The 13,469-nt window shown below is 39.1% G+C and overlaps 1 protein-coding gene across 7 annotated transcripts in view; it reads right to left on the bottom strand.

The window, feature by feature from the left end:
- Window positions 1-13,469, bottom strand: part of LTBP1 (latent transforming growth factor beta binding protein 1) — a 199,293-nt gene that overhangs the window by 154,191 nt on the left and 31,633 nt on the right. For all 7 annotated transcript variants that reach the window (XM_035108252.2, XM_035108243.2, XM_035108244.2 and 4 more), the window contains exon 4: window positions 4,252-4,427. In XM_035108252.2, coding sequence (XP_034964143.2) covers window positions 4,252-4,427 — 176 coding nt within the window. The remainder of the gene's footprint in view (window positions 1-4,251; window positions 4,428-13,469) is intronic.

Below are 13,469 nucleotides of genomic sequence, written 5' to 3'. Positions count from 1 at the left end.
CCATCAGTGTTTCAATTCCATTGTAATATAAAAATTTAGTCACAGAAAGTTTGAATTGTTAGTTAAATTTAGTACACAACATTTACGGTTATGTGCTTTGTATTGAATCAACAATGTATCTTTCAAAACCTCTTGTTTTGATGCATAGAAAAAAATGGTGACTGACTAAAACACAGTAGAAAGACAAGAAACTTATCCCTGAATAGATAATGTGAACTGTACATTTTCCAGTGCTTTGGCAATCTTGTATCAAGAATGTTTTTAAAGATGGAAAGATGAGCTCACAAGAATTCTGGGCTAAAAGTTGTCAACTACTTTATGGTCCTGAATTAGATGATCACATATTTTACTTTTCCTCTGTGGAGCCTACGACTTATTTTCAGTGCATAACATCAACAATGCCCAATAATTCAGACAGCTGTTCCATATTTATTTTTAAGCACATCTTTCAATATGTGCTCTCATCTTGGTCTATATTTACCCTCTATTGTACAAGCTCTGCACTTTCTCATTTCACCTGTTGTTTCCTCTAATAATTGCTTGTGAGGCTCCGACAATCAATCCCCAGGGTAAAGGGTCAAAGTTGTGCCTTAAAAGTTCCTCTGACGGAAAGAAGCATTCGCCTTTCTCTCCATCTATGGAAAAAGGCTGTTTAAATAGTACTAATGTATCCCTGAAATCCTTAAAAAGAAAACTGATTTAAGAAAACAGAGAGGCATTTGTTGGCATCCATCTGTCTTGAGAGACAATGGAGTGTGCCTATGGGGGTGAAGTCAAACTATTGTGTTAGCAGCACTGAAGTAACCTTCCTGGAGTTCTGGGCTGCCCAGACAACAGAACTCCCCACTGATGGAAAACAGGAAAACAGACCAAAGGAAAACAGACCAATATGTTTGGCACCAGTTTGCCTGTAGGAGTTGCCAGAAGGAGGCGTACAAGGCACCATTCAACCATCTGAGTCATTCCACTCCGGATTTGGGTAGGGTTTACTCCTTCATCTTTTCTCCTGAAGATGTCTCGCAAGGCAACAGACTTTTAGGATCAGAGTTTTCCTTTCCTAGATGGGCTACCTTCCCAGGTTGACAAGCCCCATCAGCCCCTCCCTTCCCTCTACAACATGTGCAGAAAGCGCTTTCTTAACCATTGGTCCCACTATTGGTCTTCTACACTCCATCCACCAGAGCCTGTCTTCTCATGCAGGGCGAGTCCCTAACTTACTTAGGGTATGAGACACATTGGCTACTGTCACCTGGTTTAACTGAGTAGTTGAAGCCGTTCCTGGGGTGTGGCCACTGTCACATGCTGACAGCTTCTAGCAGCCGCAGCTGGGAGCTGAGTCCAGGGTGGGGACCAAAGGTGGACAAACTACCCAGAAGGAGCACAACAATCTCCCCCACCAGAGGTACCACCCCTCCCTAACAGCCTATACACCCTGGAGAGGCAGTAATCTTAGGTCATTTAGTGGAAGGCCCACAAGCCTTCATGTTCTTGGCAGACATGCTCTGGGGCAGTGTTGCCAAATTATCAACTTTGAATTCTAGTGCCAGGGCCGATATTTTGACTCAAATTTCTCATACATATAAATGATTTACTGGAACTGAGTAACGAAACTTAAACTCTGAAAAATTAAGACAGATTGGTTTGAATCAAACTGAATGACTGTATACTGAATGTAGCCAATGCCAGACAGATTTCAGTAGAAAACCTCTTCTAGTTCAAGCATGACCTCAGCTATATACTATCATCAGCCTTATGTTTTGAAAAATGAGGATAACAATAAACTACCATATAATGTGGCCATAAGAACTGGTGGCTATAAGAATTTCTGAGATCAGGTATGTGAAACACTTTGGGGTTTCAGGAAAATGAGCATAGTAGAAGCAGGCACTTGTGTTCATATATCAACCTGTATCAAAAACAAGCCTTCTATTCTGCAGAAACATTTTGTGTTATTACTGAACTGCCTGACCCTGATCCAGCTATGTTCACCACTACCCCCAACCTGATGTTGCCTGGAAGAGCTCATGAGATTCCTACTATGTGTATCATTTTTATATGGTAAATATAGCTCATGTCCTTTCTGATTCTCCAATTTCTCCCATGGAGCTGGGAGAGCAGACGACTGGGAGACCAACTGTAGGTGGGAGATCAACAGTAGGCAGAGCCAACTAGTTCTAGGTTTGTCCCCATCCTCCTCCCTGATGACTTCTATAAGGACAACACTGAGACTAAGAAGGAGAATGCTGACAGCCAGTGACATTTGCTGGACTCCCTGTAAGTAAGAAGAAAGGAAGGTGGGGGCTGGCTAAGGGAAGAACGATCATGGTGGATCAACGTCCCATTTGGCCAGACAGATGAATCTTTACTGAAAGCACATCCACAAGAATCTGCCCCCAGGAGTGTCAGATGTTCAAAACAGAACGTTCCCACCAATTTAATTACTCTTATCTACTTTGTATTTCCTAATACCAAGGAAGGATACTTTCCATTCCTTTCTGCCCTTGTCTACAGAATAAAATGCTGTTTTGTAAAAACAACATTCAATTTACCACAGAACACTAATTCTATCTAGCCTATCCCTCTTCATATAATGTGGTAGGTAATATAGCAAGAAAATATATTTTACTAAGGCCGGTAAGAACAGCATCTTGTTATTGGTAAATGTCCTTAGTAATTACTTTTAACATAGAAGGCCACTGAAGGCAACACATGAATCTATCATCTCTTGTTCTTAATGTTTAATGTACATAAACCACAACCCACAATATAAAACTGATGTTGAACTAATTGCAAACTAGTGATTTCCACTATATATAAAAATCAAATTCTGGCATCAAATTTAACAACAGCTTCCAATTCAACTACAGCTTCCAACAGACTATTATGGCATATATTCATTTTATTCCTTTATTGATTGCCGGCATTGGACCACTAAAGAACAGTTAAATAGCAAATATTTTAGATTTAATATATCTGAATACCTAAGAAACACTATCTATCTATCTATCTATCATCTATCTATCTATCTATCTATCTATCTATCATCTATCTATCTATCTATCTATCATCTATCTATTTATTTAGTTTCATTACTGTCCTTCATCCAAGGATCGCAGGACAATTTACAGTATAAAAACCAAAAAATGCCTAACAAATAAAATAATACCCTCCACCCCAAGTTTAAACGGTCATAGATAGTTTAATCTGCCAATGGCCTGGGAGAAGAGGAAAGTTTTATTATGTTTTTATATATGCTGGAAGCTGCCCAGAAGGGCTGCAGCAATCCAGTCAGATGGGTGGGATATAAATTAAATAAAATGTTGTTGTTATTGTTATAAAGCGAATGGTGGGGGGGGGATCTCTTTATTTAACTCTATCACATCCCACACTTAAGTTTATTTTTCTTCAATATTTCTAAACTTCAAAGCCCCACTGCTTTAAAATGGCTTTAAAAGGAAAGTATTCCAGCACCTCAATCATTTCAGCAGCACTTTTTCTTCCTCTACAATATTAAGTAATTAAATTTGTATACCAATTGGGGTTTACAACATAAAACAAATGTTCTAGTTACAGGTAGGTAGCCGTGTTGGTCTGACGTACTCGAAACAAAATAAAAATATTCCTTCCAGCAGCACCTTAGAGACCAACTAAGTTTGTCATTGGTATGAGCTTTTGTGTGCATGCACACTTCTTCAGATGAGCTTTTGTGTGGATGCACACTTCTTCAGATGAGCTTTTGTGTGCATGCACACTTCTTCAGATGTGTGTATCTGAAGAAGTGTGCATGCACACGAAAGCTCATACCAATGACAAACTTAGTTGGTTTCTAAGGTGCTGCTGGAAGGAATTTTTTTATTTTGTTAAACAAATGTGTAAGGAGAAATCCAATATGGTCATATTTAAATTCAAAAGAGGAAGTTTAGCAGCTGCAGTCAAGTTTTCTGATAACTATTTTGGGTTTCTCTAAGTGCATGTCCTCAACAGAGATTTGTTCTGAGGTTCATGTGATCTCAGTGCAATCAAGTAGCTAACTAAATACTGTTAAGGATTGGTTGCAGGTAATCTTATTTGAAAGAAGGGAGTCAGGAAGGTCAAATCTTACATCAAATCTCAGCAGTTCAGAAGGGCTGCGTTCAGATGTACATTTATCTAGTCACTAATTATTGCAACCTGTCCTTTTGATAGCTCCCGCCATTTATTTCAAGACGTCAAGATCACCATCAAAGTTTGCTCCATTCCATTCATACTCACACTGAAAAGATGAGGCAAGTTGATCCTGGTTTATCCTTAAAGGCAATGAACTCTCTGTAGACTGTTCTCCTGAAATCACTTTCTTTGTTGTGGAGTACTTGGGCTTGATAACATATTCCTGTTTTTGGCCATGATGCACATTCATCATCAAAGTCTGGGAAGAAAGGGGCATCAATCTGTTTGAAGAAACAAGAAGAACAGAGAAAATATTATTTTCTGTATGTTATTACATTTGCTATATACAGGGAATGTCCATTTTGTGAGTGACCAAGTCTGATATCTTACTGCTTCGTGGATGTAGCACACAGATATATATGTAATTTTTTAAAATTACTTATTCAATTTAAATCTCATGCCTCCTCCCCCAAAAAAGCCCATGGCAGCAAACACATCAATATCATTAAAAGCATTTTTTTTAAGTTAAAACTTCATAGTATTAACTGCTATTGTTGCTAACTAAAGGTTGTACATAAATTAATCAACAAATAATTTGTCTAACATGTGGGCCCAACTGTGGAACAGACACACTTAGTGGGTCAGGAGGGCTTACATACCACATGCAGCCTCTATCTCACTGGAAACTTGTGTGAACTTATGACCATGTCCTTGTCACTAATTTAAAATCATTAAAGTGCTACGTTGTTATAAAACCAAATATCATTCATTCTGGAGCCCAAGGAAGCTCTCGATACACAATATTATTGGACTGCCTTTATTAAACAATTATGACAGGCAGAACTGAGCAAAGTGACATTTGGCAAGAGAAATACTGTCTAGACTAAATAAGCCGACCCTAACTCCAACCATCTTTCATAAATGCACGTTATTTTCTGCAAGCCTGAAGCTCAGCTGCACAGTCAGCAACTGTTAAAAGAAACTGGCTTTTTTCAGAATATTTTCACAAGATCATGTATTTCTAATATTCTTGACATTTTTCTATCCTATTTCTCAAATAAAGTAACAAACCAGATAACCAAATTATATGGGTTGAGTTAAGATTCTTAACACACATACACACAGAGAGAGCGCATATGCACATTTTCTTGTATTTTCTGAACATAAGATGTTCTTTAAAAGAATCTAGTGGTGTTTTTTCAGTTTTCTACATGCTAGAGTATCTATATATCAAGGGTGAGGAAACACAATATCATACATGTAGCTGAAGGATACAGTAAAGAACATTGCAAGCAAAATGAACCCAGCTTAGAATTGTCTGTAAAATAGTCTCATAAAAATATGCAGAGGTTGACAAATTGTTTTGGGGACTATTGGATTTCTGTTGGAGCATGTTTGTACCCAGTGGGTTTTTTTGTTTTTTTTGGAAGAAAAATAGGTGACGGTATGCACTATGCCCCCCACTTGCTCATTCCCCCTTCATCTTTGCCACTTACTCCTCCTGAGTCGCTGCTGCTTCCCACAGAAACCTCCCAGAGTTGCTTTGGTCCGAACCTTATTGGCAAAGCACCTTCCAGTAAGGTGCCTGACCATCGTAAAAGTCGTGCCAGAGCACAGGCATTTTGGCGCCAGGGCCGGCTCTACATAGACCCCCGGTGGCGCAGTGCACCACGGGGGGGGGGCTGGCAAGCTGGAAACCAATTGCGCCCTGCGAGGGCGGGGCGGGCGGCGGAGCGATCTCCGCCCCTCAGCACCAGGCCGCACGATCTGCTCAACGCGGCCCTGTTTGGCGCAACCCTTACGATCGCCAAAGAGTCTTCCAGGAAGGTGTGTGACAAACATCAGACAAATTAGAAATAATTGTACATAAGATGCTATGTAGAACAGGCATAGGCAAACTCTGCCCTACAGATGTTTTGAGACTACAATTCCCATTATCCCTCACCACTGGTCTTGTTAGCTAAGGATGATGGGAGTTGTAGTCCCAAAACATCTGGAGGGTCGAGATTGCCTATGCCTGATGTAGAACTTCAGATACGGAGTTGGTCTGCATGACACAGCTGCCTTTATGGATGTTGGCTTGATCACTGAAGAAGATGAGACTTGTAGTTGATCAAAATAAAATCAGGAGGGCCCAAGAAACAGTTATGAAAAGCCTGGATCAGGAATTTGATTTTCTTTGTCAGAGGGGTGAAATTGACTGCATCGTCTTTGACGGTCCTGAAGTTACAACTAAAGCTATGCTGAAAGCAAACAATTCAGATCAGCAGTTACCCAGCATTATTCCGCGTGCGGTAAGCCAGGTGGAAGATATCTCTACCCATTTCACTTGAGAGAAAGGCTCAAAGAGAGAATAACCAGCTGAGGTTATTGCTAATAATCTGGTAGATATCATGAATAAGAGCCTGCAGGTGGTGATTCTACAAATGTTAACACCAGCTGGGAGGGTGGTACCATGCACTGGGTAGAGATCAAGCTTGGTCATAAGCTGATCTGGTTGGTTTGTGCCCTCCACATCGAGTTAACCCTGCAACATTTGATCACAGCACTCGATGGGAAGATGTTGTCTAATAGCAAGTGGACACGTAACATTGGCAACATGCTTGACATTGCTACAGAATTTGAAATTGATCCTTCATCCACCAAACTCTCAGCTGGAGAGCGTCTGACTTCACTGAGTGACGTGTTCATCTTTTTTCCTATCATAAATCTGCTTTTAGGAACATAAGCATCGAGCCCCATCTATTTTCAGAAATTAAATTTTAGTTACCAAAACTTAAACTGGAATTTAAACCTTAAGCATTCTTATCTGAAAACATTAGTCACTGAAATCATTGGAATTTGATTCTGAGTAAATAGATTTCCCCCAAATTAAGAAGGTACCAGTAGCTACAATTTTACTGTGTGGATTATGGTTACAGGTAGGTAGCCGTGTTGGCTACCTATTTCACTTCTATTTCACTGTATCTGAAGAAGTGTGCATGCACACGAAAGCTCATACCAAAATAAAAACTTAGTTGGTCTTTAAGGTGCTACTGAAGGAATTTTTTTATTTGTGTGGATTATGTTGTGATTGTATCTTTGATTATGTTGTGATTGTATCTTTTTGCCATAGTTTTCATTTTCTGATGTGAAAGGGCACATTGGGTCTATGATACAATGGTATTTGATGCAAATGTTTGGGTTAAACAGAAGGCCATATGCTGCACATGAGCCTCCTGGCTTTACATATCAGTTGGTTTTAATCAACCATGTACAACCTTGCTAGTGAGTGGCAGATGCAGAACTCTAGTGAGAGAAAACACAATTAAGGAAGAATGGCTCTGCAGAAAGAGTTGCAAATCAGGTTGCAATTACCTAACTTCATCCTCGCACGAGCAATTCTTAACATGTGAGCTGGGCACTCAGTGCAGTAATTTCTGCGGTTGGAGAGACGCAGACATTTTCCAACCTCCAAGACCACAGTAGTTGCAATAGCCAAGTGTGTCACATATTCCTGGCTCATATGGTACAGTTGCTTGCACAAGTACACAACGGGAAGAGATGGGAGTAGTCAAACAAATGAAAAATGTATTATCATATCTGGACCTAAGAGTTTGCTGAATGTCAAAGCAACTGTTGGTGCCTTTTGATTTGTAAAGCATTCAAACATTGTAGCCACTATTTACTTGGGGAGTAAACGGGCACATATTTTACACTCTCTCGTTTCTTAAATCCAAATTCATCACTCTGGAATGCAGAGAAATGCAAACATAGCTAACCAAAGAACACTGTATCCCTGATTTCAGCCCATGATCAACACGGATAAAGTACGTGAAAAGGAATCTAGCCCTTCTGATGTAAAAATAGGTGTAACTTCAGTCCAATGTCAGCTTGCAAGTAGCAACTATGAGGCTATTTCTGACACATGCCTGAACCAACAAAGTCTGGAAGAACTTGGCATTCTTATTTCAATACCACTTTGCCTATATTTTCTTAAGTGCTCTGGACCAAAAGCCCAGACTGCATACCAGAGGTCTAGGAATAGGTTGTTTTCTTATTTGCAGTAGGTAAATTTAAAGCCTATAAGTCATTCCTTTGGCTTTTAAGAAAATCTCTAGTTTCTTCTAAAAAATGCATTTTGTTCCTCCTTTTTTTCCTTTACAAGAAATTTCACATTTGATTAAGAACTCTAAAGACTCTGTACCAAATATTTTCAAAAATACAAACTGGAAAATAGCTATAATTTTTTTGTTTCTACACTTTAAGGTATTTGGAAAAGCCACATATAAATATCATTTTGGAGCTAAAGAACCACAGCCCAAAATAAGATTTGGACCTGTATTTCTGAAACAGAAGCCCCCATGCTGTCAGAGGGCAGATTTATATTGAAAATGAACAAATACCCAAAAGCAGTTTATGATCAGCTGTTCTAAAGTGACAAAGTCAAGAATTCCACAATGCTATGCCCAGCCATTGAGATTTTGGACTTCAACTGCTGTAAATAGATTTTCCACATGTAATGGTTTTGTTTGTTTACGAATGCTGCATGGCATTAAAAGTTTTTGATCTTGGCTTTGTGCTACAAAGGCAGAAAAGAAAGACAGCTTGACTGCAGAATAAATTTCTGCTCAATCCAGAAACTGAATCCTGTCATCGACAAGTTAAAACTACAGTATGTAAATAAATAAATAAATAAATAAATAAAAGCTATAAGGTGTTTACATCCTTAGGGTTAGGTTTGAGAAGTTCCTTTTAACATTCTTTTGATTTACATGGTTCATTACTGGATGTCTGCTCCAGATCTCTTTTCTTCCTCCCCCTCTTAATGACTTCAAAGCAGTACATGCTTGAATTCCCAAATATATTAGACTCGTTTAAATTATCATCTAAAGCAGTTTGTTACTACTCATCAAGTGGGGCAGAGCAAGGACCCACACATAACAAAACTGCAACACAGAATCCTCTATAGAAAACAACATTTTATTCAGAAAAGATACTGGGGAAAAAGAAATTCCAGCAACATCACAAGACTTAATGGACTGGTGTGAAAATTGCACATACGATTTTTTTCACATATGCACAAACAAAATTCAGATTTCTTTTTTTTTTTTAAGTTTCTATTCAGTGTCAATTAAAGGTAGGTAGCCGTGTTGGTCTGACATAGTCGAAACAAAACAAAAAAATTCCTTCCAGCAGCACCTTAGAGACAAACTAAATTTGTCATTGGTATGAGCTTTCGTGTACATGCACGGTATCTGAAGAAATGTGCATGCACACGAAAGCTCATACCAATGACAAACTTAGTTGGTCTCTAAGGTGCTGCTGGAATGAATTTTTATTTTATTTTATTCAGTATCAATGTTATGAATGCTGTTTTATCTTTCCCATGTTACAGATAAAGTAAAGTGTCAGTAGTAAAGTACTAATGTAACTTCCAAATAATGAAATTAAAAAGTGAGACAAGACCCACTGTTCAATGGGCTTTATTACTTAGGTAAAGGGACCCCTGACCATTAGGTCCAGTCGTGACTGACTCTGGGGTTGCAGCGCTCATCTCGCGTTATTGGCCGAGGGAGCCGGCGTACAGCTTCCATGACATGTGGCCAGCATGACAAAGCCGCTTCTGGCAAACCAGAGCAGCACATGGAAATGCTGTTTACCTTCCCGCTGTAGTGGTACCTATTTATCTACTTGCACTTTGACGTGTTTTCGAATTGCTAGGTTGGCAGGAGCTGGGACTGAGCAATGGGAGCTCATTTGAACCGCTGACCTTCTGATTGGCAAGCCCTAGGCTCTGTGATTTAACCCACAGCGCCACGCACGTCCCTCTTACTTACTTCATTTTAATTGAGCCATGGGGCTTGAATTAAAATTAATTAAATCATGGAGCCACAGTCTACAAGGCTGCTAGTCATGATGGCTATATGGAAACCTCCAACTTCCGAGGAAGTAAGTTGCTGGATCTCTGGAAAGCAACAACAAAGGGACCTGGTTGGCCAATGTGGTAACCAGTGTCTTTTTTTCCAGTAGGCACTCAAGGGAACACAGTACCAGCACTACATTTCGTTGTTGTTAAAAAGTGTGGCACTTACAACAATTTTCTAGAAATAAAGAAGTGGTGGTAACCCACCATGGGGCCTTCAGGTGAAAGGCTGGAAACAAACAACAAATAATGAATTCAGAAGTCCAACAAATATATTTCTCCTGAAACAAACATTTTAAGGAAACTTTCTGTTTTTTATTATTTAAATAATTTTAATGTATACCACTTGAGACTTAAGTGATTAAGAAGTATATAACTACCTTCAATAATACATGTATCAGCTAGACGAATAGCACATTTGAATGCAAGTTTTGTTAAGTCCCATTTTGCAATCCAATCTTTGAACCAAATAATTGTCTGCACCTTCCTGCCGGCATTCCACACATTATGAGGCAGCAAATCTGGATGTGTCCCTGTACATTTGACAAGGACCTGCAGCCAATCTAAACTCTTTAATAATTTATGTGTTGTACGGTATAAAAAATAAATATATTACAGTGTCCTGAAACAGCCACAAACTATAAAAGAACATGAAAATGTAAACCTCCACTATCACAACCTTATCTTTTCTAACAAGAGATTTACAACAGACAACAGCATGCATAATTGTGCATTCATTTTCAAACTAATTGAATAAAGAGAAAATGTGTTCCACAGTGACAAAAGTTGAATGAATAGTGGCATTGTAGCAAACTCTTAAATAAGTCCTTTATCTTGATCACCATATGGCCAAAATTTGACAGTAAATCTACAAAGAAATCCTTATCTTTATATGCTGATTGTCTTCAAGCAATTTCAGTCTGCTTACAAAAGAAATTGATCAAAATGCTTAAAAATAATTGATGACACCAAACATAGATTGTAACACATTACGCAGCACATTACTCAGGATGTTGCATCAGATATAAAATCCTTTATGAGTCACCATTAGTTAGAACATTGGGAATATCATCAAAAAGGAAAGGAAAAAAACCCACAGCAACATTCATAATACATGTCAAACAATTTGGCAAACATTGCATAGGGTCTTTCAGGCAATCTCCCCCTTTCAGCATCAGCAAGGAAAAAAATGACTTTGAACTTCATTGTAGTGTGAGAAACATTTAACAGACATTCCCAAGGAATTCTGCGTTCACCATCACAGTTTCTTCTTCTTTTTCGGTGATCACTCGTAGCCGAGTAATATTGCCTTCCATAAACACGGTTTTAACAATGAGTCCGTAAGTGACTGTGGAGGCCAATTCTGGATCCACATATCCTTCCACAGTAGGGACATAGGTTTCCAGCTAATTAACTGGTGGAAACAACATTTTAATTTGCCTTGTGCCAAGTTTGATGTCATGCTAGTGCCAGGTGAAGACGCTTTTATTTAGCCACACATTCCAACACTTACTTTAACAATGGCTTTATTCTTTGCTGTTGGAATTTTTGTGCGTGTGTTTTATATTTCCATCATGTACCAGAATTTCAATGGAGGTAGTAGGGGCATTCCAGGGTGCAGTGTTGCTGCTTGTCTTCCCCACCCCTGGGGGCTAATAAAATGAGTGACAATGCCTTGCGGAATGCCACCCACCCACCTCAGTGGAAGAAGGCATTCTGCTAGCATCAGAAGTGGGGTGGCAGGGGCACAGTTAAAAAAACAGGTGGGGTGCAGGCGGTGGCACATCCTCATTTCATCTCAGGTGGTGAAATGGGTCAGACCACCCCTGCATGTAATTCTTTTTTAAGAGGAAACCCAAGCAAACATTTCCTTTCACTCTATTCAATCAAACGTTTGTGGGATAAAAGGGGCAACTGAGCTTCCATGAGGTGATTATCCAGAACTAGGGTAGAGATATATGACAAGGTCCCATGATACGAATTAACTAGTGTTGTCCTTGGCAGATGTTCCTTCTTTTGTAATGTATTGGCCATATTAGCAATCTGTTGCTTAAACCCACAGAAGAAAAGGAACAACAATCTATGCATTTATTCATATCCAAGTAACCCCAGAGGAAAATGCGGCCCAGCTGAGTGTTCAGCATCAGACATATACACAATGAGCAAAAAGAGGTGGTTCGAAATTATGCTGCCAAGGAATGACATCTTCCAGGGAACTCAAACCAGCCTCTTCAAATTCTGGCAATCTGTGGTATGAAAATAAATATAAGGAAAAAGAAAAGCGAAGTTTGCCACCTACTGCCCAACAGCATAATAGTAAATGCTCGCATGGAGTTTGCTCTGCATTTCTGAAAGTCTACAATTTGTCTTTTTTACAGAATGTTATACACTTTCATGTACTGCCCTGCAGCCCCCTTTCCCCCTCTCCTCTGTCCCAGAAAAACACATTCATTAAGAAGGAAAACATTTCAATTCATAAATTGAAATGAAACACAGCTAACTAAAATAGAATTTTGTATGAGAAGTATATAATCAATGTGACAGGATTACAATAAAAGTTTATTATAGCATACAGGCTAGCAAGGAATCCCTTTGAAAAGGGGCCAACAATGTCATGTGTTCTCCAAGCCTGCCCTCAAGTTAGATACTATGGAAGAATAAAAATAATGCTACACTTTAGCATATGCTTTCACAAAACTGATACAGTATTGCACTTTTAATTAAACCTTGCCTACAAAAGCTTTTGCCATAAAAATAGTGCCTTTTTGTAAACATCTGAAGCCTACAGTGCAAGAGTCAAAACTTGAGTGCTTAGAGCCTCCTCTAGTTATGCTGAATCCTGAACATTTTGAAAATAACTCATTTTACAAGAAGTATTTTCAAAACGTTGCACATCACCAATAACTAAAATAAACAGACCTACAATTCAATTCCCATTTGCATATGCCCATATTCGAATGATGTGAGCAGGCATTAAATACCTTATATGAATGCTAGTATCAACAGCTCCAGCCGTAGTTAACAGAGGAAACCCTACTGATCCAAACTGCATTCCCTGGGTTCACTAATTGACTTGAAATCTTTGTTATTCTCAGGGGATATCATAGAAAGTCAGCACAAGCCAGATACCTTAGTACTGAGCTAGTTAACTGGATCCTATCTGGGTTGTTCAGGCCTCAAGTTCAAGCACTCTTTGCCCTGCTGTTCCATTGAGCACAAAGCTAACATCTATATTAGGATTTTCGGCGAAGGTTTGAATACAGTATGCAGTTTCCCATAGCAGTTGTTACTTTGTACTTTGGGTATCAAAGAAGACGGCAACTAAGATACAGCAACAAAGTCTACTCCTGATCCATGGAAAGCCATGGGACATTATCCGAATGAAGCATGAATACAAAGTATTTTAAGATACTCATTA

This window comes from Zootoca vivipara, chromosome 3 (assembly GCF_963506605.1).
Source record: "Zootoca vivipara chromosome 3, rZooViv1.1, whole genome shotgun sequence".
Lineage (NCBI taxonomy): Eukaryota > Metazoa > Chordata > Lepidosauria > Squamata > Lacertidae > Zootoca > Zootoca vivipara.
Note: the sequence above shows the minus strand (reverse complement) of the source record. Positions and strands in the feature narration are given on the sequence as shown.